The sequence below is a fragment of the Schistocerca serialis genome, chromosome 4 (assembly GCF_023864345.2).
Source record: "Schistocerca serialis cubense isolate TAMUIC-IGC-003099 chromosome 4, iqSchSeri2.2, whole genome shotgun sequence".
NCBI classification, from domain to species: Eukaryota; Metazoa; Arthropoda; class Insecta; order Orthoptera; family Acrididae; genus Schistocerca; species Schistocerca serialis.
In genome coordinates this window covers 882202010-882228159 of record NC_064641.1, presented here as the reverse complement: position 1 = coordinate 882228159, position 26150 = coordinate 882202010, and the positions used below count along the sequence as shown (strand labels likewise).

Here is a 26150-nt window from a genome sequence, read left to right as displayed (position 1 = left end):
ACGACTTACTCTATCAAAGACGCGGTCGAAGTCTACTGTCACTAAGGCACCACGACTGAGGCAGGTCGTAGCCAGAGCTATGACATCAAGGTAATCGCTGAGTGCTGTCTGAATGTTACTGTCACCACCAGAGCGATGACTTGACGGATGAAGTGCCGAAGGCGAGCAGCAAGATCCGGCTAAAAATCTTGAAGTCACAATTTAACACGTTCAACGCCTGATCATGTCCAACTCCCCGACCTCCCGACGGCTTGGTGACCGACATAAGCAAGCCTTCTACGAATTTCGGTGGGAGGGCCAACTGAGCTAACCAAGCTCGTCTCACGATCCGCTTCTCCCAGAACCTCGTCTCCTACCTTCCAAACCTCACAGAAGTTCAACTGTAAAACTTGCGGAGCTCAGCTGGAAGAGCACTTGCCTGTCAGAAGCAAAGATACAGAGTTCGAGTTCCGGTCCATCATATGGTCTTAATCAGCCAGGAAGTTTCATCAGCGCACACTCCGCTGCAGGGAGAAAATTTCATTCCGATGACACATGTCAAAGTTTAGGTCGCACACATTCCAACTTTGCGATGCTTCCTACTATAGATAAACCCCCAGGCATTCGTATACTTCCTATTGTGGGTGCGTTGTCTCTATGTGTTCTTACACCCCTTACCATACATGTAACAGGGTGTGGGTCTGGGGGGGGGGGGGGGGGGGACGGTCTTCTCTGGAGAGGAAAAAAAAACCAACCGCCCCTCCCACACAGAAATTAGAAAATTGTTTTAGCGTCCTACCAACGAGCAAGTCCACCCCCAGGAATGATATCACCCCTGGAAAACTATTGTAGCTATTACATGTCTGCTGTTCAGCCATATGATATTATAGATTGTTTACTATGGCTGGAATCTGCGCAGAGTATCAGGGACTTCAGCCTACAAATTGCAAGATTGAGGTGTGCCAACACCTTGCAGCAATGAGAGCTCACTGTTCTGGGAATTAAAGATGTCTTTAAAACAGCGAGAAACGTCTAAAAACTGGTTCCCTCCTTTTACATCCCACTCTGCCCAGAACGTATTCGCCTTTTTTTTGCGCTATCATAGGAGAATTTTTCATTCTGGTTCCCAACTTTTACTGTATCATAATTCTGACACTAGACCACCATTGCTTGGCAACGGAAGTAGATTTCTGTTGAGCCGGGCGACGACTGATCCGGTACAGGTTACCGAATGAAGCTTTCACAAAACAAGACGACCGTTAATAACATGTTGCTTGTCTACTTTTAAAGTTGAACTGATTCGCACACGTCTGGAACCCAGAATTGGTGCATGTAAAAACACTCAAAAAACTTGTGTGTTGCACGTAAAATCCGAATGAAGCTAAATTTTTGAAAGCGAGTTTTAAATTTTATCATAGGAATGCATTTTTTATTTATTTGATTCACTTTAAACCGCCTCCACTCATTCATGTTAGAACGAATTTTATATGCTATATTTAGCTCCATGTTAATCGTCACTCGACATTTGATGAGGACTATTGGGTACAAAAAATTTCGTTCTGACTTTATCCATTTATCTATCTTCGAGCAACGTTTGAACCGATTCGTACGAGTTTAAAGTATAGGAGTGAAGCGCTTCAAAAACCTTACAGAAAAAGGTGTTTTTTGCACGTAAAAAGTTTCACAATAAACGCGTTTTTGCACGTAAATCCGAATGAAGCTAGATTTTCACAGTTCGGAATATTACTAAAGGCCAAAAGAACAATTCATATGGGATCTTCGTAACAAGCTATGGAATGCCAACGCGATGCAAAATAAGTTTCTGCGTGATTCACAATATTGTAACTCAGCTTTCTAAATCAAAAGTGCCGAATCAGGTAGGTTTTTTTTGCTATAGTTTTCTTGATATGTAAATATGATGCTTCAAACCATCGTACTATTTATTTTTTAACTCATCGTTTTGGGTATAAGGAACTGGTTGGGAACGCTGCGTTGGCGGTTAAAGGTGAGAATATAAAAATAGAGGTTGGAATATAAACGGTATCTCTCCAGAAGTGTTACTCAAATATCCTATCATTTGCCTCCTAGTTACCAATCATGAGATGCCACAATACCAGCAAATTCACGTCCAAGCTATCCCACCTCCACACCTCACTCTCTCCCAGACGACGAAATCCTACCTAACACTTATATTTCCTGTTAGAGATAATTCACACCTTCCCATCATTTCTGATGTTGGATTCCCTCCTCATATCCCGTCCTATCCTTTTCTCTCCTTCCATGACTATGGTCCAGTCTCCATCGCACTCACGTCTAACCGAAATCCAAAGAGTGCTACTATTCACTGTGTCACACTACATCTCCTGCATATCAGCCCATAAATTACGTTTCCAGTGAACCCCTCACAACATCGTCACTATGTTTCGTCACTAGTATTATTTAGTGATCGCTTGGGGGAACTACATAGTGTACAATGGATTAAGATTCTACTACTGCTTATATCATTTGTCAAATAATATTATTGAATCAAAATAATAAAAGCAATACCACGATATTAGAATAAAACTTCAACTTTCATGAACCGTTGACAACATTCCGTGTGCGCTAACATTAGCCTTGCTACGTGCGATCGTACACTGCCTGCCTTTCTGCGACCGGAAGCTCTCGAGCTACTACGCCTGATGACCCAGCAATAACGACTGCCGCTCTAGCGCGTGGGCTCAAGGGCAAGAGACCTTGAAACTAGTGGCTGAGACCATGGAGATGTTTAAGCGCGAGGCGTCGCACCTCCCGGAGGTTGCACTTGTTCTCGTATCGATCGAGACTCACAACATTCTGCAACTTAGTGCAGCAAACTAACGTGGTTCGTTCTCATCGTAATGAAAACCATTAACTTCATGTTTAAAAAGGCAACAAACAGTTTTTAACAATTTTAAAAACTTTTAACTTTTTTGTTTTCATGTTAAAATGGTTCAAATGGTTCTGAGCACTATGGGACATAACTGAGGTTATCAGTCCCCTAGAATGGAGAACTACTTAAACCTAACTAACCAAAGGGCATCACACACATCCATGCCCGAGGCAGGATTCGAACCTCTGACCGTAGCGGTCGCGCAGTTCCAGACTGTAGCGCCTAGAACCGCTCGGCCACAACGGCCGGCATGTTAAAAACTATAATTGTGTGCTCTGTGAAATTTCAATATGCTATTAAAAAACTGGATGTCATAAGCATAGCTGAAAGTTAAACACCCAAAGCATGCGTGTGCTACTGTTGGCAGCAGAATTTGTTGAATGTAGAAGCAGAAGATGCTGGAGGTGGAGAGGAAAGAGGAAGAATAGAAGACTGAGAAGTAGTAGGACTGACAGAGCAGCTACGTACTTTATGAATTCCACCATCTCTGGAGCACTCAGGTCGCTCTCACAAACACCACGGAACTGTTCCTTCCACGAATATATGTTATCGGTTGCTGTAAAATGAGCCATCGTCATCCAGTCCCATGTTGCGCCTGTTCTCAGAAACTTGTACGACGCTGATATGTCAACTTCTGTAAAGTTGGCAATGCTTTTCTGGAAGTAGAAATAATCATTATGTATAACGGGTATTTGATGAGACCTTCAGAGACAAAGTATTTAATTTCTTACAGTTATAGAAGTTTCACAGCAACAGCCAATGTACGTCTCTATACTATATTTGCGTCCAAAAATTAAAGCGACAAACCGCTATTTCCCCGCGTTGTGTCTAATTCGCGGTATAATCAGGCAACAGATGTCCGTACGATCGTGTTCTGCATGGAAGATGGCCATTCCGGTCAATGGACAACCACGTCAACGATGACGTAAGGGCACTTATCAAACGGGGTAGTGTTTGCCAGGTAGTCCCACATCCACAATCGGTGTGTACACAGTCACAGATGGAGCGGTATGGCACAAAGAAGACGCCTACCACACTCTCTGCGGTGGAGGGTCATAAGAAAAACTGGCAAACTGATGTGATCCGAAGGATGGGAGTGACAACATAGAGAGACCAGAACAATATAACTAAGACCTGGGCAGGGCCAACCACGTGTGATATCAAAGAGAAAGGAGAGGACCGTTGTTTGGCCATAAGGGCAAGACGGTACTGTCTTAGTACTGCACGGCAACTGGAATCAGACCTCGCAGCATCCGCTGGACGTGTTGTATCGAGACAAACGGTACACAGAAGGCTTCGGCAAAGTGGCCTTCATTGTTGGAGACATGCTGTATGTGTACCTCTCATACGTCTTCACAGAAGGCAACGTCTCAAGTGGAGTCGTCAACATACCACCTGTGCAGTCGAACAGTGCGCCAATGTTCTTTTCATAGGTGAGTCCCGATTCGGTATGGAGAGTGATTCTCGTCGCATTCGCATCTGGAGGGACGTGGAACACGATTTCGGGACCCAAACATTATGGAAAGAGACCGATATCGAGGACGATCTCTAATGTTGTGGGCAAGGATTATATTGACAACATGAACACTTCTTCATGAAATTCTGTGGGTGAATCGGCAAGGTTTAACAGCTGTCAGGTATCACGATGAGATCTTGGGACCTCAAGTGCAGTTGTTTAGAGGTGCTGTGGGCCCAGACTTCATATTGATGGACAATAATGATGGACCTCAAAGAGCAAGAGCGGTTGATGTTTTCTTGCAAACGGAAGATGTTGCACGCATGGCGTGATCTGTTCGCTCTTTCGATTTCAGTCACATAGAGCATGTCTGGGGCGAACTAGCAGCATCCATCAACCACTCTGCAAGACTTGCCAGCAGCTCTCCAAGGAAAATGGGCGTTATTGCCTCAACATGAGACTGCTGACGTCACTCACAGCATACCCCATTGTTGTCAGGCCTGTACTGCAGCCACACATGATAACACCACATTCTGAGAACATTAACCAGCTGGCGGAATGTGTATGCAAATCTGTTAAGTTGGAATAAAGGAAGAACGTTTTTGTCTACCGTGATGCATATTGTTTTTGTGTTCTTTGCATTGTATCTACTTTATTGTCAGCGGTTTACACTGTTTTATGGTAAAATAAACGCAACTTTGCAAAATTTCCGTTTGTTGCTTTAATTTTGGAGACCAGTGTAATTTATACTAATTTAATGTATATGCAACAAGAAAAGCTTTTCGTGTTTTGTGCGTTACACTACTATCGAGTTTTAACAGAGCTTTTCCCAGACGACGCTATTACCTGTGAGAAATTTTACCTCCTTAAAAATCGAATGAACTTCCAGTCCCCATCGACAAGATGGATAACGATAATCTTTAGCAGGTACGTTGCCCATCAAGGGAAAAAGTTTATTGTTTCCTATAACCGACCGTTTGGAAAGCCATACGGGAAATACCGAGGCAGAAATGTTACTGCTTGCAATTACTACAAATTTTAACACTCTACTACTGAGTCTTTTTGGGATCTTCACAAGCACGCGACAGCTTATGGAAGAGGATGGTCTTACAAGACAACATTCGCAGATGTTAATAAAAGACGTTGATGAAACTTAGCGAGTATGTGGAATATTAAAATACTGCGATACACACTTTTTGGTTTTTGTCTAATTTCGCTTTTAATGGATAAAACACATCCCATAAGGTAATTCAACACATTACGTTTAGTGTGAATATCTTCGAACCTACGATATGTAAAAATGTGTTTCAAATAAAAGTTTTTCACAGGACCACGCCCTTTTCTTAGTTTTCAAGGAAACTAATGGAGAGTTTGGACCTAGAATTTGAGAATCTCTTTTTGAAGTCCTAAATGTTCTTGTGTCAGCATCGACAAATGGTGAACTCCCGTCTGACTATTTGACAGAAGTTTTCTCTCCCAGTCTGGGAGACACATCGGTACTATTGTAAGATTCTTGAGCGCGTCAATGTAAAAGAACCGTTTTGAACCTCGTACCTGATAAGGATCTTGTTTATCTGGTGATCCCAAAAGGCGGGGCCGGCCGCGGTGGTCTAGCGGTTCTAGGCGCGCAGTCCGGAACCGCACGACTGCTACGGTCGCAGGTTCGAATCCTGCCTCGGGCATGGATGTGTGTGATGTCCTTAGGTTAGTTAGGTTTAAGTAGTTCTAAGTTCTAGGGGACTGATGACCACAGTAGTTAAGTCCCATAGTGCTCAGAGCCATTTGAACCAAAAGGCGGGATGTGACGTGTGCATCCGCTGGCTATAAGTGGCATTTGATGTTCGAAAAACATCGTGAGAAGGTTTTCAGATCTAGGTCTGCTGACTGATTACGGTATCAATCTCCACTTGAGATATGATATAATGAAGCTGAAGCCACTAGTACATAATCAGTTCTTTTTGCCAAGGCTTTCCAGTGTACTGAAATATGCCTGATACAAATCAGGATATTTAGAGGCTCGAATATCAGAATCTGAGAATCCTGCTGAATTTTATTTTATGTTGTGTTGTCTATCATGTGCATTATGTGAAAAATTTATATTTTAACTTTTTCTATACATATTATCAGTATTTAAATGATTTTCTACCATAACAATGAGTTACTTATAATTTTCAGTTAGCAAAATACACGTGTGTGAAACAGGAAACTAAAAAAACAAACAAAATTATTTTAAAAAATAAAATAATTACAATAATAATGAACATTTAGGTATTTTAATTAGCTATGCTGAAAATATTCTGACAGTACATTTACAGCTTTTTCCAAAATTGGTATTTCAGAGATCAGCTTTATTACACATGGTTGGATGTGGTGAGAAAGCTACAACTACATTAAGTAGTGTGTAAGCTTAGGGGCCAATGACCTAAGCAGTTTGGTCCCATAAGATCTCACCGCAAATTGACAAAATTTACCAATGTAACGCAGTGCGATTTTCCTGTGTAGGTGTATGTGGCAGATCCAGTTTTTGCGCTATCTTACCAGCACAGCTGCCAGAAATACGAAGCTAGTCCTTATAAGATGGGGATACGAATACGTTACATCGAGTAATGCTGAACTTTATTAGTGATTCGCCTCCTTCGGAATCCAAAGAACACACACATTTAGCACCCGTCGCTAAAACCTGATGAGTTGCCGTTTTTAAAACAAAGTTATGCGGTATTCGGTCAAATACATTGATGAAAGTGGTCAACTGACTTTTAATAACACTATATTAAACTGGTTACTCAGAAAAATGCAGCGTAAGGTCTGAAACAAAAGAAAAGACATCACATCATTGAGGAACCACTCGTATTTACCACTATGGGTTTGTGCACACTCACGCTAAGACAAGCGTCATTAATGTCGACAAATCAAATACCTGCGTTCCATAAGAACAAAGTCTGCCGCAAAATAAACGAGTCTGATGTTTCAGATTTGTATAATTATCAAATACATACAATGATTGAGAACAGCCATCTAAATAGAACCTGCATGAGTTCACAAATGTCAGCATTCATTCCAAACAAATTATAAAAATAATTCTGCTTGTCGTCGAAGGCCACAAAAAATATACTGAAGAGCCAAAGAAACTGGTACACCTGCCTAATACTGTGTAGGGCCCCCGCGTGCATGCAGAAGTACCGCAACATGACGTGGCATGGACTCTACTAATGTCTGAGGTAGTGATGGACGGAATTGACACCATAAATCCTGCAGGGCTGTCCATAAATCCGTAAGAGTATCAAGGGGTTGATATCTCTTCTTAACCGCACGTTGAAAGGCATCCCACATACGCTAAATGATATTCATGTGTGGGGACGTTAGTGGCCAGTGGAAGTGTTTAAACTCAGAAGAGTGTTCCTGGAGCCACTCCGGCAATTCTGGACGTGTGGGGTGTCGCATTGTCCTGCCAAGTCCGTCGGAATGCACAATGGACATGAATGGATGCAGGCGTTCACACAGGCTGCTTACACACGTGTCACATGTCAGAGTCTAGACTTATCAAGGGTCCCATATCACTAACTCCAGACGCCCCCACACCATTATAGAGCCTCCACCAGCTTGAACAGTTGCCTGCTGACATGAATTCATCAGGCTGTCTCCGTACTCTTACACGTTCATCCACTCGGGCCATTTGAAACGAAACTCGTCTGACCATACAACATGTTTCCAGTTATCAACAGTCCAATGTAGGTGTTGGGGTGTTGAGGGGCCCAGTCCAGGCTTAAAGCTTTGTGTCGTGTAGTTGTCAAGGGTGCATGGTAGGCCTTCGGCCCCGAAAGCCGACATCGGTTATGTCTCGTTGAATGTTGCGCACACTGACACTTGTTGATTGGTTCAAATGCCTCTGAGCACTATGGGACTTAACATCTATGGTCATTAGTCCCCTAGAACTTAGAACTACTTAAACCTAACTAACCTAAGGACAGCACACAACACTCAGTCATCACGAGGCAGAGAAAATCCCTGACCCCGCAGGGAATCGAACCCGGGAACCCGGGCGCGGGAAGCGAGAACGCTACCGCACGACCACGAGATGCGGACGACACTTGTTGATGACCCAGCATTGGAATCTGCGGTAATTCGCGGAAGGGTTGCACTTTTGTCACTTTGAATGATTCTCTTCAGTCGTCGTTGGTCCCGTTCTTGGAGGTTCTTTTTCCGGCCGCACCCATGTCCGAGACTTCATGCTTTACCGGATTCCTGGTATTCACGGTACACTCGTGAAATGGTCGTACGGGAAAATCCCCACATCATCGCTATCTCGGAAATGCTGTACCCCGTCGCTCGTGCGCCGTCTATAACACCACGTACAAACTCACTTAAATGTGATAACCTGCGGTCGGCTGAAGTGGCCGTGTGGTTCTAGGCGCTGCAGTGTGGAACCGCGAGACCGCTACGGTCGCAGGTTCGAATCCTGCCTCGGGCATGGATGTGTGTGATGTCCTTAGGTTAGTTAGGTGTAAGTAGTTCTAAGTTCTAGGGGACTGATGACCACAGATGTTAAGTCCCATAGTGCTCAGAGCCATTTGAACCATTTCTTTGGCGCTTCAGTGTAGTTGCTTGATAGGACGCGGAGGCTCTTTTCATTTGTTCCTTCAGATCATGTATTTTCGTATTTTCAGCTGTTACACTTTTTCTGTTAGTTTTAATTTATTACTGGTGTTGCGTCCGCCATTTAAGTTTAACGACAGTTTGCCCACCGCAATTTTTGAACAGACGAGAAATGAGGTACCTTGGACGGGTCGGTGGTGATGAAGGTGACCTGGTGGCCTCTCTTGGCCAGCTCCAGACTTATCATCCTGAGGGGTAGTTGGTGACTGACAGCCGGGAACGCCACGACGGACAGGATCTTGGCCGCATCCGAGGCTCCCAGCACCGACAGCATCACCAGCAACAGGCCGGTCATCATGGCGTTCGCCTGCCGACAACCAATAGCTGTACTGCACTCGTTACACACGCTCACGTCTTGATGACAGTTTATGGGGCTGTTATAAATGATCCAACAAACCCCAGTTTATAATCTTCACCATATTACAAGTGCAGTAGAAGCAGTGAAACGATATACGTATTATACAGCAAGGTAACATGACACTGTTGAAGCAAGAAGAAGATCGTTAGGGCAGCTAGTATAAAAGAGAGGCGAAGGCTTGAGACTAGAGACAGAGTTGTAGATTGAAAAAATGTTGAATGTGGAAACGTCAAAGACAGAACAGGAAACATGTAAAATTTGTGTATAGCAAATACGCAGCAAATTAATTGATTACATGTAATAGGAACTCAAGAGGGCATGAAAGCACTTGATAGCAGATAGGTTCGCCACCATCAGCCATTCCAGATACAACAGGCTCCTTTCAGATTTCTGCATGCATTACGAAGCAGTTTCGTCTACACAGTTTCCAAGACATCATCTTCACGGTCTTTTCCTGCCTGTTGGAAGCCAGTAAGAAACACCGTTGGGCTATCTATTTTCTTTTCTCTTGGAAGCCAGCAATAAACTTACTTGTGCTATCTACCGCCCTGGCTACACGTCCGTTTGACTTTAATGACCCTCATAGTTAAGTGTTCCTATTGCCTATCCCCCAACAAATTGTTCGTTCTCGTGTCCCCCAATCATTTCACTATTGTGGCTGCCCTGGTTACACCTATGGACGAGTAAAAGCCACTTGAAAGGCCGTCCTGCGTCGTCTTACAACCAAGTGCCAGTGTCTGTTAAACATATTGAGTCACATGCAATTATTTGCTCTGTTTCAGAAGAAGCATATTGGCCTTCAAGATACGGGAGTTCACAGAAAACGAGGTAGATGGGAGTTCCAAAATTAGCCATGTAATAAGTGTCTTTAAAGATACGACAGTAAAGGAGCTGTGTACTTTCTGGTGCATTTTTCACCATATCTACATCTGTGTCATAAGGGTTCAAGGAGATTTATGACCTTATTAGTATAATTTGATCCTAATCGGACAATTTATGAATTTATTTGCGGAATTTACTAACCAATTAGCATAGTTTGACAATAATCTCTGAAATTATCTTAATTTATGACCCAAATTTACGATTCAGTTAGCATAATTTTTTACCCAATCACACCTTCTCTTGAATATGACCTGCTCCCTCACACCTCTAGGCCAAGGGGAATTCAAGGGCAGTTATCCTAGTGGATATCTGAAGGTCAAAGATATCGGGTAAGATGGTAGAACTTTGAAATGTCACAGCCAGTCCGAAGATGTTTGCCTATATTATGTCACAAGCAAATATGACGAGTGAGACGGCTGACGGTCAAAGAGTCAGAAAGATGTATTCATAAAGTGTCATATGAATCGCTATGACGTCACTTGCCATTGATAGTTCCCACTTCCCTGCTCCTCCTCCACCCAAGAGGAATCACGTCCTGCACCTGACAATATGATTTATAACATGATATAACAGAGAGTGTGCCCACCCCTCCTCTCCCTAAGAAGAATCATGTCCTACAGCTGATGAGAATGGTGGCTTGTAAACAGATCTTTCATATATATCCTAATGTAGTAAACGTCGTCGAACCCATCATTTTCGACAAGTACACCAGAGTGTGATCACTCCCCATTAGTACTCCCAGTAAATACAGATATTTTGTTCTCCCCATTCGTATTAAGATTTTTTTCCACATACTGTGTAAAGTAATTTGTAGGCCCTGCTTGCACTTTAGCAATAGTTTACTCTTGTTCGAGTAGCACTTTATACTTTTCCTTTGTGACATTTGCTTTTGTCAAATACAACAGTTTCCTTTTTCTGAAATGGATCTTCTTTTCCTGTTTCAACAGTAACCATCCTCAAAGGACTAATTTCTTCAATAGGTTTGATACATGGATTCTTTTTCTTAAGACTTTTGGAGCCACATCATTTGTAAGAACAGCAACAATTTATGGTACTTTTTCTTAAGACCTATGTACAGCAGCAAGCGTATCATCCAGTCCAACAGATGTTGACACAAATAATCACCTTTTTTTAAGCAGATCCCGATGGGAGTAGATACTTGTAAATTGATGTCACACATATGGTATAACCTAATGTAGTAAATTCCTTCAAACCCATCATTTTCAGCAAGTCGACCAACATTTGATCACAGCATTGGTATTTACACTAAATGCAGGTATCTTGTATCCCAAATCTACATCCAGAATTTTCCATAATCTATGTGTAAATGTACATGCAAATGAAAAAAGTTTTTTGTACAAGAATATATGTATTCTTATTCCCTACGCTACCAGGCATGACTTGGTGTTTTTAGCATCGAACCGAGATACAGATGACCAACCCAACCTTAGTATCTACAAAGTGTTTGCAGGAGCATCTTTTCTTCTTACTCTGAATGTCTACACAGAAAAACTACCATAAACACACAGTGCTACCTGCCAGAGAAACTCCATATATACACTGAAACACATGGACTGTGGTGGAGGTGGATTGCTATAATACAGCTCTACATCTCCTGACTCTTACAAAAGTTCACTCCACATTACCCAACAAAGGGGACATCCGTTCTTACTTTGTCATATATTATTGACACAGAATACCGATCAACTGCTGCTGTCAAAGCTCTGTATACTCTTACTCTTAAAGATGCAAGATGTATGTGGCAGAGGGAAATAATGTTCGAGGAATAGATTTTATCCAATTACAACGACATAACACAGTGCCCGGCATCACCATTTTGTGTGTGTGTGTGTGTGTGTGTGTGTGTGTGTGTGTGTGTGTGTGTGTGTGTATGCGTCACAAGTGCCCCATGCGTCCAGGGTATCGTTCAGATGAGGATCCACTTGTGCTACGTCTGGGTATAGTTTGGAGGGGGATCCACCCCTGCTGCATCCAGTGTGGTGTTCAGTGGTGGATCTACTCACATTAGTATCAGGTATGGTTCAGATGATATCGACCTGTATTAGGTCTGGGTAGGGTTTGGGGGTCCCAACACAAACACACAATAGTGCACATAGTTCAGTTGGACTGTTGTTGTTGTGGTCTTCAGTCCTGAGACTTGTTTGATGCAGCTCTCCACGCTACTCTATCCTGTGCAAGCTTCTTCATCTCCCTGTACCTACTGCAACCTACATCATTCTGAATCTGCTTAGTGTATTCATCTCTTGGTCTCCCTCTATGATTTTTACCCTCCACGCTGCCCTCCAATACTACATTTGTGATCCCTTGATGCCTCAGAATATGTCCTACCAATCCATCCCTTCTTCTAGTCAAGTTGTCCCACAAACTCCTCTTCTCCCCAATCCTATTCAGTACCTCCTCATTCATAATGTTATCTACCCATCTAATCTTCAGCATTCTTCTGTAGCACCACATTTCGAAAGATTCTATTCTCTTCTTGTCCAAACTATTTATCGTCCATGTTTCACTTTCATACATGGCTACACTCCATACATATACTTTCAGAAATGACTTCCTGACACTCAAATCTATACACGATGTTAACAAATTTCTCTTCTGCAGCAAAGCTTTCCTTGCCATTGCCAGTGTAATATCCTCTCTACTTCGACCTTCATCAGTTATTTTGCTCCCCAAATAGCAAAACTCCTTTACTGCTTTAAGTGTCTCATTTCCTAATCTAATTCCCTCAGCATCACCCGACTTAATTCGACTACATTCCATTATCCTCGTTTTGCTTTTGTTGATGTTCATCTTATATCCTCCTTTCAAGACAATGTCCATTCCGTTCAACTGCTCTTCCAAGTCCTTTGCTGTCTCTGACAGAATTACAAAGTCATCGGCGAAACTCAGAGTTTTTATTTATTGTCCATGGATCTTAATAACTACTCCGAATTTTTCTTTTGTTTCCTTTACTGCTTGCTCAATATACAGATTGAATAACATCGGGGAGAGGCTACAACCCTGTCTCACTCCCTTCGAAACCACTGCTTCCCTTTCATGTCCCTCGACTCATAACTGCCATTTGGATTCTGTACAAATTGTAAATAGCCTTTCGCTCCCTGTATTTTACTCCTGCCACCTTCAAAATTTGAAAGGTAGTATTCCAGTCAATTTTGTCAAAAGCTTTCTCTAAGTCTACAAATGCTAGAAACGTTGGTTTGCCTTCTCTTAATCTAGCTTCTAAAATAAGTCGTAGGGTCAGTATTGCCTCACATGTCCCCATATTTCTACGGAATCCAAACTGATCTTCCCCAAGGTCGGCTTCTACCAGTTTTTCCATTCGTCTGTAAAGAATTCGCGTTAGTATTTTGCAGCTGTGACTTATTAAACTGATAGTTCGGTAATTTTCACATCTGTCAACGCCTGCTTTCTTTGGGATTGGAATTATTATATTCTTCTTGAAGTATGAGGGTATTTCGCCTGTCTCATACATTTTGCTCACCAGATGGTAGAGTTTTGTCAGGACTGGCTCTCCCAAGGCTGTCAGTAGTTCTAATGGAATGTTGTCTACTCACAGGGCCTTTTTTCGGCTCAGGTCCTTCAGTGCTCTGTCAAACTCTTCACACAGTATCATATCTCCCATTTCATCTTCACCTACATCCTCTTCCATTTCCATTATATTTTCCTCAAGTACATCGCCCTTGTATAGACCCTCTATATACTCCTTCCATCTTTCTGCTTTCTCTTCTTTGCTAAGAACTGGGTTTCCATCTGAGCTCTTGATATTCATACAAGTGGTTCTCCTTTCTCCAAAGGTCTCTTTAATTTTCCTGCAGGCAGTATCCATCTTACCCCTGGTGAGATAAGCCTCTACATCCTTGTATTTATCCTCTAGCCATCCCTGCTTAGCCATTTTGCACTTCCTGCCGATCTCATTTTTGAGACGTTTGTATTCCTTTTTGCCTGCTTCATTTACTGCATTTTTATGTTTTCTCCTTTCATCAATGAAATTCAATATTTCTTCTGTTACCCAAGGATTTCTATTAGCCCTCGTCTTTTTACCTACTTGATCCTCTGCTGCCTTCACTACTTCATCCCTCAAAGCTACCTATTCTTCTTCTACTGTATGTCTTTCCCCCCGTTCTTGTCATTTGTTCCCTTATGCTCACCCTGAAACTCTGTACAACCTCTGGTTTAGTCAGTTTATCCAGGTCCCATCTCCTTAAATTCCCACCTTTTTGCAGTTTCTTCAGTTTTAATCTACAATTCATAACCAATAGATTGTGGTCAGAGTCCACATCTGCCCCTGAAAATGTCTTACAATTTAAAACCTGCTTCCTAAATCTCTGTCTTACCATTATATAATCTATCTGATACCTTTTAGTAGCTCCAGGGTTCTTCCATGTATACAACGTTCTTTGATGATTCTTGAACCAAGTGTTAGTTGGACTACCTACTTGTAATTTGATAAAGTCAGTTACTCAAACATTATTTCCATCTGTAACACACAGCCTGGATCTTTAGAGTATATACCGATCTTCGACAGCTGCAGCGATCGGTACTCTGTGTTAATAGCACACAGTAAAGTGAGATTGTGTGAAGTCTTTGTCAGGTGGTGGTGGTGGTGGTGGTGGTGTGATATTTATACAAATGATCAGCATGTCCTGACTCTCAAGCACACTACTGTATACAGTAAATGACACTAACAATAACTAGAATAACACACAAAGAATAATACACAACATTCCATGTGTTTTGTTTGTGATTGTTTGCTTCACCGTCATGGGGAAGCGGAGACAAGAGTAGTGGGGTTCCTGAGGTGGGTGCTGCAAGCTAAGGAGCTGGACATCACTGTCAGTCAGCCGATTGTCAAGCACTAGGAGAAGAAGCCGTCGTTATTATGACCATTTCCTGTGCCTATTATTAAAATATGAAATTCATTTGTAAGTATTCAAATGAAAAATGACCTATTTGTAAAATGAAGTCAGTCTCCGTTAGTATTCAGCGGAAAGCACTGCATGTAAATGTGAAGATTCGATATATGTCGTCTTCTGTAACAATATATAAATGTCGTAGAATAAAACGAGACAGAATTATTTGGGAGGAATATACACTCGAATAGTAAATTTTATTTCCAACGTATTTACTTTGAAGAAAGTACTGACCTGCCCAACTACAACGAGAGGTTATAATCTGAAGGACTGACATATTTTGACTACAGAAAATTACCATGACGTGTAATATGTTTGAAAAGTACGAGAACTGAAAATTTATGTTGGGCAGAGTGATCATTGCGAAGTGGGAATATTTTCTTGAAGTTATACTGAAAGAACACGTCACACTAGTCTAAAATATTGTCAGAATGAAGAGAGCATGTTCTTTACATAATCTGACTTTACTTTAAAGCAGAGACATTATTGTGACAGTTGCTTTCTTTAGCCCTGGAGGTATTAAAAGAGTGGAGGTCACATTATGTCACAGACTTGAAGCCAATGTCCGCGATCTTAACTAGCCTAAAACTTTATGTTCACCGCATACATACCCCCCCATAGTTCACCTCAGTGATACTGCCCCGTGACATCACTCTGTGTCGTATTACTAGAGTAAATACGCATTCAAGAAGAGAAAAACGTTAGAGATTGCTTACTTGACAACAGGTTTTTCACGTAAGTTCTATAATTTGTAGTATTTAAAACAGTTCTTGATCGCACACGGCAGAAATAATTAACAAGAAGCACTTGTCAACATCAGTATGCTAATGTTTTTGGGCTACTTAAAACGGCGCCCACTGTGGGTTCAAAACAACGTAAGTCTACAATGGTACGTTCTTTCTTATTTCAACTTTCACGTCTTTACCGATCTGGAAGAGAGTTTGTGATCTATGGGAACCATAGCAACGGAAGAAACACTGAATCTAGATTACGATAATTTCACGAGGATTGACTTAAATATTGCTCACCAGTAATGTTAGAGCTGTGAGGACGGAGCTTGAGTTGTGTTTGGGTAGGTCAGATGGTAGAGCACTTGCCCGCGAAAGGCAAAGGTCTCGAGTTCGAGCCTCGGTCCGGCACACAGTTTTAATCTGCCAGGAACTTTCATATCAGCGCACACTCCACTGTAGAGTGAAAATTTCATTCTAGAATGTTAGAAGAGTTTTTACTCCTGATCCGTAGAAGATATGACCTGCAACCTTAGAAAATGTCTCCGGAGAGACAGCAGATATTGCGTCCGGGAGTACGAAGTATGAAAAATCTACGCTGGACGGTGTGGCCGAGCGGTTCTAGGCGCTTCAGTCTGAAACCGCGCGCCCGCTTCGGTCGCAGGTTCGAATCCTGCCTCGGGCATGGATGTGTGTGATGTCCTTAGGTTTGTTACGTTTAAGTAGTTCTAAATTCTAGGGGACTAATGATCTCAGACGTTAGGTCCCATAGTGCTCAGAGCCATTTTATGGAAAATCTACCACGAGTAAACGAATTCACTATTACCCCTCGAAGACGTAACTGATACAGAACGGCCGTGGGAGGCTGCTTGGATTGAGAGGGTACAAATATTGTTGAATAATCTCGTCAGTGTAATTGCATCTCGTTATTAACGAGTTATATGTGTATTATTCACGCGACCAAAGCTAGTGCACATTCCTATCGTATTCTGTGTGATTGAGACACAATCTGCGATCCTAGCGCGGATGTCGAGCGAAATACGGGATGCGGGTAGCGGGAACAAAAGAGAATAAATCAAGAAAGAAACAGAATCGAATCATCATACTACCGGGAGACAGAAAACATGGGACGAGCATCCAGACTCGATTGAGAAGACTCAAGATCAACTTCGAACAAGAAGATGAAGTAAAGCAGAAGAAGTAGTCCTCTGGGAAGAGTGGTTTCTTTTTGTGCAGGTGGTGCAGCTGGTACTAGTGTGGAGAGTGTTCACGCCGGCTGGCAGCTACCAACACGCCACGACGAGCAGTTAGCGCCTGCTGCATAGTCACGCCGCCTACACGTGGACACGAGGATGCGGTCTGTGTGCCGACGCCGCGGCCCAGGTATATGCAGAGGACGCAGTCCGCCTGCCTCCATCACCTCTCGCAGCAACGACCAGCAACAAGATTAGAAGCTCGATGAATCAAATCGATTGATAACAGCATCAGAACGATTGATAACAGTATCAGATCGATAACAGTTCGTGTCCTGTACTGCGAGTGTAAAGTGAAAAACGTTCAAATGTGTGTGAATTCCCAAGGGACCAAACTACTGAGGTCATCGGTCCCTAGACTTACGCACTACTTAAACTAACTTATGCTAAGAACACACACACCCACGCCCGAGGGAGGACTAATTTCCGACGGGAGAGGCCGCGCAATCCGTGACGTGACGCCTAAAACCGCGCGCCCGTAAAGTGAAGGGACCGTTAAGATAGGACTGAATAGACTCAGAGAACAGTAGGTGATTCAGAAAGTACAAGTCGTATTAAAGTAAGACTGCCATCGGTCTACCCATAATAGTCACACTGCCCTGTATAGTAACTGTTAATTTTGACAGCCGTTAATTTAAACAGTTAGCAGAATTGTAAGCACGAGTTTCGTTTGCGGAATGGACACGAAACCGGAAAGAAAGGTTAGCCACTCAAGCTTTAAAGATGAGAAATGAAATGGCTGTTAGTAATTTAAGGCTACAGAAAAAAATGGAAGAAAAATTTAGCTCTTGAAATAATGGCTCTTAATTTAGAACTAGAGAAAAAGAGGCTGAAAATTTAGCCAACCAGTTGCAAATAAAGGTTAGTAACCCTTGACCTAGGTTTAGATATATGCTAAAATATCTTCAGAAGCAGTAGGCCTTGTTACATCACATGATGGTTCATTAGATTAGAAGAAACCAAGCGGCTCTTGTCAAACAAAACTGACAAAACAAGAATTATCGCAAGCGATGGCTTTAGATAGCAGCCAGGTTACATATATCGTACATTAGAATGAATGCTCTCTCGTAAATGCCCACAGGTAGAGTCTCTCGTCAACATAAAATTATAATAGGCTTCACAGGATAAAATATTTGCATAAGTTATGTGTACCTTATGCCAGAGACTAAGGCCAACCAGGTTGGTTGCAGCAAAGATTTTGTGTTGGTTGTGTTGATTTGCGGAAGGGGACCAAACAGCGAAGTCATCGGTCTCATCGGATTAGGGAGGGTAATCGGTCGTGCCCTATCAAAGGAACCATCCCGGCATTTGCCTGAAGCGATTTAGGGAAATCACGGAAAACCTGAACCAGGATGACCGGACGCGGGACTGAACCTTCGTCCTAGCGAAGGAGACTCCAGTGTTCTAACCACTGCGCCACCTTGCTCGGTCAGATTTTGTGTAAAAATCAATTTGTATAAAAGATTCTTGCAGGATTTACTATAGTATTCTTCGTTACAGATAAGCAGATAGACTTGTGACAGTTTACACCATACGTAGCTATGCTGCAGCAAAACGGTTGTACCAAAATACTCTGCTGGCAGCAGAAAACATTGGTTCGAACACCTTGGGGTTATGTTATAAAATAATACACTTGATGAGCCACTTTATTTGTATAGAAATTTGTATCATATAATTATTTTTCCAGACAGTAATTCGGTATTGTGTCAATATAAAATTGTCTCTGTCGTTATGTGTCAAAATACGTAATATTTCGAGTACAAACACGGTAAAATCACACGCATGCACCACTTGTTGGCACTACTGATACAATCGCATTACGTCACCGATTACTTGTGACATAGCCATCGAGCAGCAGAAAACACAGTTAAAGACGGGTCACAGAGTTGATTGGCAGCTACGGGAGAGGAATAAAATGGGTAATGGGAGGGGAGAGGGCCTTATCCAGGTTGCCTGCTCCTTTGTTATCTTCAGCTGCCACCAGTGTGGCTACACCCTCTTTGGGAAAGTAAACAAAGGATGTACTGTCATTTATAGCTGATGTAGTGGCTTCCCCAAGACAGGGTTCCTGGGTGCATGGCCAATTATTGCAGATAACAAAGTTGCATTTGGCACAGGAAACAAAGGTATTTGTCAGGTATCGCAATAGGAGGTTCCCAGTAAGTTTCAATACTGCAAGAACGTGTGCAGAGGCGGAGTGTTGTTTAGTAGCTGTTACAAACGGTAAGAAACCTAAATTTTTATTAGACACAAGGGCACAAATGTCAAGGCGAGTTTTATCTCTTGAGTAAAAAAAAAAAAAGCAGTTGAACCCTTCACGTTAGATGTTAGGTGGGGTACTGATTTGGAGTCACTAGGTTCAGAATTGTTGGGATAGAATGGCAAAATCACTACACAGAATGCGTTTTGTAATAACTTCCTGGTCTGGGAACATTTCAGCTATTAGTCCACGTTCCCTGTGTGGGAGGAGGTCGCTTTGTAGTTAGACTTGGTAACTGCAGGAAAAACTATGCAGGATTGATGGTTGGTTCGAGCCTGAGGCTTGACAATGGATGTAAGTAAGCTGCATGTAATGCATATTAGTGTGTCGAAAAATCCAGAACTGTACCGTTACATTATCGCTGGAAATTGGAGTAATCGCAAAAGGAATACCTGGAAGTAATCATCTGGAACCGTGTTAAATTACCAGAAGATGCAGTGAGGGCGGTGCGTTTTGTCAAGGGTTCGTACAGTGAATGCGAGAAAGTTGCAGATAAGCTACACAAACTAATACTGAGCTTTACCAGCAATCATTCTTTCCACATGATTCGGGCAGGGACGCAGGATAATGTAGTCTCTGCCACACACTACGAAACACTCCGATGTTATTTACTGTAAGACGTAACGACATTATAACAACTCACTGACTCGAAAATTACGGCTACATCTGTCGATTAGGACCGCATATTAGAGTTCCGGAGCTCGTATTTATGTTCAGTTAAAAATCCACTGCCGGTATTCGTGTCTACGTGCGAGAATATTTGCAGTCCCAAGTCGCGCATGGTATCCATGACATTACCTCCATTATTTCGGGATAATACTAAATTAACTGCCTTTCTTTGAATTTTTCTTCAGCGTCCTCCATCAATCGTTTCTGGTAAGAGTCTCAAAGCGTGCAACAATACTCCTAAAGAGTAGACACCGTTGCTCCCACAGTGGAGCATAATCACCATGTTTTCCTCGACCAGTGTAGGCCCTGCGCCCTGTTTAGTATAATATAAAACGTGAAGAAAGTTAAAAGATGTGGAATTTATTACCCACTTAAACGAGAACTGGAAGATTACAGTGCACAAGCGACAATGAACTATGCTCCGAATGCTGCAGTTGAAATCTGTGTCATAGTGTAAACGCAAGTGCTGCAGGCAATACGCTACGGCGTTACCTGCTTGTACGTATGTAGCACCAACATATATCTGACGGGGTGGAGGGGTGGACACAGCTCACTCGACTGCCCGTGCTCACCTGCAGAGGCGCGCAGCCACCATAGTGTCTATACAGGGTGTTTCACAAGTGACCGTCAATGATTCACACATGGAAAGTACAGGCCAAAAGCAGCAAAAAATCTCCAACATGGGCCCACAGATCAACCTTTGTCGAGGTACACCACATTTTCTGTTGAGGCTCATGTGTCTTGGAAAACATGACATCTCTAAACTTTAAAGTGTTCGAAATGTTGTCCATGTGTCTGAATGCAACACTGAACTCCTCTCTGAAATGCGAATCCTCTCAGGTAGTCATGGAGAATTCTGTGAATGCTGGAAGGCTGCTTCAATCCGCAAGCGTAATTCCTCAAGAGAGTTGACTTCGCTAGCGTAGACCAGGCTTTTGACATGACCCCACAAGCAGAAATCCGTGGGATTTAAATCCGGAGACATTGGAGACCGTCCTCTATATATCCGGTGTTGACCATACGTCCGAGTTAAAAGCCGGCGCACTCGTAAATGAACATGTGCTAGAGCACCGTCATGCATGAACCACATGTTCAGGCGCTGGTTCAATGGGACATCATCATGTACACCTGGAAGTACAGTACGACAAACCGCATGAACTGCTGTCCGGTTAGTCTCTGTGGTAGGAAGTGTGGTCCAGTTATGCGGTCTCCGAACAGTCCTACCCAGACGTCCAACGAATAACGCTGTTGACATCGTGATACTTATGTTGCATTAGGATTGACATCGAGCCAAATGTCACAATTACGGTAGTTAAAAATACAGTCACGAGTAAATCCAGACTCATCAGTGGACAGTGTACTGCTTACAAACAGGGGATTCAGGATGCACTGTTGTTGCATCCATTGGCTGAAAGTCTCCAGGAGCGAAGTCTGCACTGTTGAGGGGTTGCACTCGCTGGAGATGATATGGATAGAGTACTGCCGATGTAAAATCTGCCACACACTGCTATGACTCAAGACACGCTCTTGGGTAGCAATCCTCCTTGATGTACTCGGAAGTTCGTGTACAATGCGTAACACTCTTTCCTCAACATCTGTTGTTACGGTTCTGGCTCGGTCTTCTCGTACATGGCGTGCCAAACTCCCGGTTTCTCTAAGGCGCTGATGTAACTGGCTAAATGTACGCCTGTCGGGCTGCCTGCTCCTTCATAGAATCGTGCAGCCTCAAGGGCACTGCCGTTCGCTTTGCCATACTTTAAGTGCATGTCAGCGTACTCTTCACTGGTGTACCTCTGACAAGGTGCCTTCATGTTCGTAACTAATTGCGACGACGGACGACGGTACGGCACAGTGCACAGAGGGGGAAAGCGAAGTAGTTGCACAAGCATAAACAAACAAATAGTCGATCCCAAACCTTGAGATACCAACGTAACTACCGCGGTATCCAGATGCGTTTACAGTGGTTCTCAACTCGAATTAATGCGATACGTCGGCAATGTTGATTTTCGGACCCATGTTTACTGGAGGCACTTGGTTACTTCTGGCCTGCACTTTCCATGTGTGAATTACTGACCATCACTTCTGAAATACCCTGTATATGCGCTCTTTAGTAGAGAGGTCTCGGCTGTGTACTGTTTGTCCACAACAATTGGACAATCCTCGCAGTGGCTGTCGGGAAAGGCAGGAGTCATGACCTGCCCCCGCATTCCCAAGGGGAGATGAATGGTGAAAGGAAGGCAGTATGTACCGTCGAATCACGTTGGCTACCCCGTAAACTTCCTCAGACGATTTTAAAGAAACTATGTGGTAAAAAAAAGGTTTTTTCGTCAGTTACAGCTTTATATGTCAGCTTCATAATTAAGGGCCTATCATTTCGCTAATGATCATAGTTATTATGATGCTTTGCATACAAGAAACATACTGGGTAAAATTCGTAAAGTTTGCAATGAAAAATAGAGGTCTCTTGAATTTGCGTTCGGTGCATATTAGACCATACATTGCTGCACATGAAATTTAGCTAACGTATTGAACTTTCATTTAGACTTGAGAGGAGGAGTCTGTCTATCGCTGATATCGATCAAACTGATTTGTATGCATCGCACTTGTGGTGTCACCGCCAGACACCACACTTGCTAGGTGGTAGCTTTAAATCGGCCGCGGTACATTAGTACATGTCGGACCCGCGTGTCGTCACTGTCAGTGATCGCAGACCGAGCGCCACCACACGGCAGGTCTCGAGAGACTTACTAGCACTCGCCCCAGTTGTACAGCCGACCTTGTTAGGAAAGGTTCCCTGAGAATTACGCTCTCATTTGCCGAGACGATAGTTAGCATAGCCTTCAGCTAAGTCAATTGCTGCGACCTAGCAAGGCGCCATTTATCCTTTGCTATGTATCTAATGAAGCATGTACAGTAACAAGACCAATGTTCACCAATTGTGGATTAAAGTTAAGTATTCCAGCAGCTACGTACTTTTCTTTATAGCATTCATTACGTATCCTGTTTCAGACCTCACGCCATCCTGCGTGAGTTTAAGCGCGTGCCTTTCGGTTACAGACAGCCAGTGCACAACAGCACTCATTTGCGATCGCGCGTGCCAGCAATAAACCGGGAATGGTATACTCTTAACACCACCAGTATCTCAGGAACGGTTTGAAATATCGAAACGAGATTTTGTCAAACGACAGCGCAGAAAGAGAAGAGTATTTTTGCACATGGCGAACAGGTCAAAATTCGTTACCCATCGCAAAATGCGAGTAACTGTAGACTTTTGCGATAAAATGACGTAATTCTGTTAGTGTCATCGACGGCTGGTGAAATGAGAATTATTGTGGCTTTGCAGCAAGATACTGTAAGTGGAGAAATTACTCCTTTATATTTATACCGCGAATCTGATTTTTCATAAGCTTTTGACCCGATTTGTTCTGAGTTCCTCCTTAAATAAACCACTGTTCCAAGATGCCGTCGCATGTGCAATCTGAGTGGATTGTTAGGAAGGTGGCATTGCATAAACACCGGATTGTTATGACAGAAGATGCAAATTTTGAGAAATGTAGGTGATATTCGAAATTCACCACTGATGAAAGACCAGTTTTCAGGTTATAGCAAACATTAGTTGATAAGAGTGTAGAAAGGGGGTGGACCAATGGCCACATCGAAAATCTTTTACATTTGTACCATGAAGTACGTTGTTTGTCTGAATTAACACACAACAATGTAAAAAAATATGTAGTACAAAGAGATGGCTGAAACATTTCGGGACAGTATTCAAACTATGGACAAAGTGTTACTACATTAACAACAATGTCAAACGAGAGAATAACACGCATAAGTGCACAGCGTTTCCGGATGCGAGTGAAAATCAGACATTTCGTACAAGACATGAACATCATTTCTAACGACCTGTTTTTAGATGCTGAAAGCAAGTCAGATAAATACGTTTCATCACGGACGACTGATGATGCTTTACTTCAATAAAACGAAACGCGTGTGCTGGAAAAAACGCACATTTTCTTGTTGTTGCAAAGACGAAATTAAAATACTTTTAATAATTTCTCAAATAATCCCAGTAAGGTGTAGACCTATTGAAAGAAGCGTAAACGAAGGGCAGATGAGTTGACCACCAATAGATTGTTGCTTGTACAACGTTCATTATTGTTGGCTATTACCCGGCCCATAGCTATGTTACATCCATTATTTAACAGTTGTTAAGAGTTACTACACTCAACAAAGGCTCAAACAGCCAGCGACTGCCACAGTTTTCTTGCTACCGTCGTCTATACTTTCTCTCGCTGATATACACTATTTTAAAACTGGGAAAATGTACGGATGGCCAAAAATTCGACTCGCAGACCTTTCCCTGGCACGTGTGCCGTAGCGCTCAGCCGTTCTGGCACTTTTCCCGCACTGCCACGTCACATTATCCGAGCATGAAGAGGGGCAAATTACGAACAGGCGAACGCGTCGCCTTTAAATGGCGGTGCAATCTCACTTTGTATGACTGTTTCATGTTTCACATTTCTCAACAACATATATTGAAAAGAACAAGTTTTCACTACTATTTATTTTTGGCGCACTGAAGACGGAATCCCAGTTTGATTTTACGAAGAGTACTCTACGGCATTGGATCCTTATGTCGCTTGCATTTATAGTGAAACTCTCGCCGAGCACAAAGTGCCAAGCAAATGAAAAAAGGCGCAGGTGACTCCAGTAAACAAGAAGGGTAGAAGAATGGACTTGCAAAATTACAGACCAACATCCCGAACTTCCGTTTGGTGCAGAAAAAATGGTTCAAATGGCTTTGAGCACTATGGGACTTAACATATGAGGTCATCAGTTCCCTAGAACTCAAGAACTACTTAAACGTAACTGACCTAAGGACATAACACACACATACACATACTGAGGCAGGATTCGAACTTGCGACCCTAGCGATCGCATGGTTTCAGACTGAAGCGCCTAGAACCGCTCGGCCACTCCGGCCGGCTATACTGCTAAATGTGAATGAAGGGAAACAGGCAGATTCGACATTTCTAGGTTTCCAGAAAGCATTTGACACAGTGCTCCATTGCAGGCTGTTAACGGAGGTACGAGCATATGGAGCAAGTTCACAGATATGTCAGTGATTCGAAGACATCTCAAATAATAGAACAAAGTATGTTATCCTTGACGGCGAGTGTTCATCAAAGACAGGGATATCGTCAGGAGTGCCCCAGGGAAGTGAGATAGCAACGCTGTTGTTTTCTACATACATCAATGATTTGGCGGACGAGATGGGCAGCAATCTGCAGTTGTTCGCTGATGGTGCTGTGGTGTACAGTAAAGTGTCAAAGTTGGTGACTGTAGGAAGATAAGACGACTTAGACAAAATTTGCTGTTGGTGTGATGAATGGCAGCTAACACTAAATGTGGATGAATGTAAGTTAATGCAGATGAGTAGGAAGATCAAACTTGTGATGTTCGGGTACAGTATTTCTGGTGAAATACTTGACAGTCAAGTCGTTTAAATATCTAGGAGTAACATTCCAAAGCGATATGAGGTGGAGCTTGCGTGTGAAAACTTTGGTAGAGAAGGGGAACTTTAGGAGAGAGGACAGTGGTTCACCAGTAAAGGAGAACGCATATAGGATGCCGGAGCAACCCGTTCTTGAGTGCTGCTCGAGTGCTTGAAATCCGTAACAGGGCGGACTGATGGAAGACATCGAAGCAATTCAGTGGCAGGCTGCTAGATTTGTTACTGGTAGGTTGGAACAACACAGAACTGTTACGGAGATGCTTCAGGACCTAAAATGTGGATCTCTGGAGGGATTGAAAAAATTTAGAGAACCAGGATTTGAGGCTGACTGCCAAACGATTCTACTGCCGTCATCACAAAGCGCACTTGGACTACGAAGGTAAGACACGAGAAATTAGGGCTCACGCGGCGTATAAATAGTCGTTTTTCCTTCGCTCTATTTGTGAGTGGGAACAAGATAGGAAATGACTGGTATTGGTACACGGTACCCTCTGCCATGCAGCGTACCGTGACTTATGGAGTAGGTATGTAGTTGTAGATATACAGGGTGATTCA

At 42.9% G+C, this 26150-nt stretch overlaps 1 protein-coding gene across 2 annotated transcripts in view; it reads right to left on the bottom strand.

The window, feature by feature from the left end:
- LOC126473534 (UDP-glucosyltransferase 2-like) overlaps positions 1 to 26150 on the bottom strand; it is a 234940-nt gene that overhangs the window by 197784 nt on the left and 11006 nt on the right. For both annotated transcript variants that reach the window (XM_050100647.1, XM_050100646.1), the window contains exons 2-3: positions 9121 to 9306; positions 3359 to 3546 (exon numbers count right to left, since the gene is read on the bottom strand). In XM_050100647.1, coding sequence (XP_049956604.1) covers positions 3359 to 3546; positions 9121 to 9297 — 365 coding nt within the window. In that variant the 5' untranslated portion in view covers positions 9298 to 9306. The remainder of the gene's footprint in view (positions 1 to 3358; positions 3547 to 9120; positions 9307 to 26150) is intronic.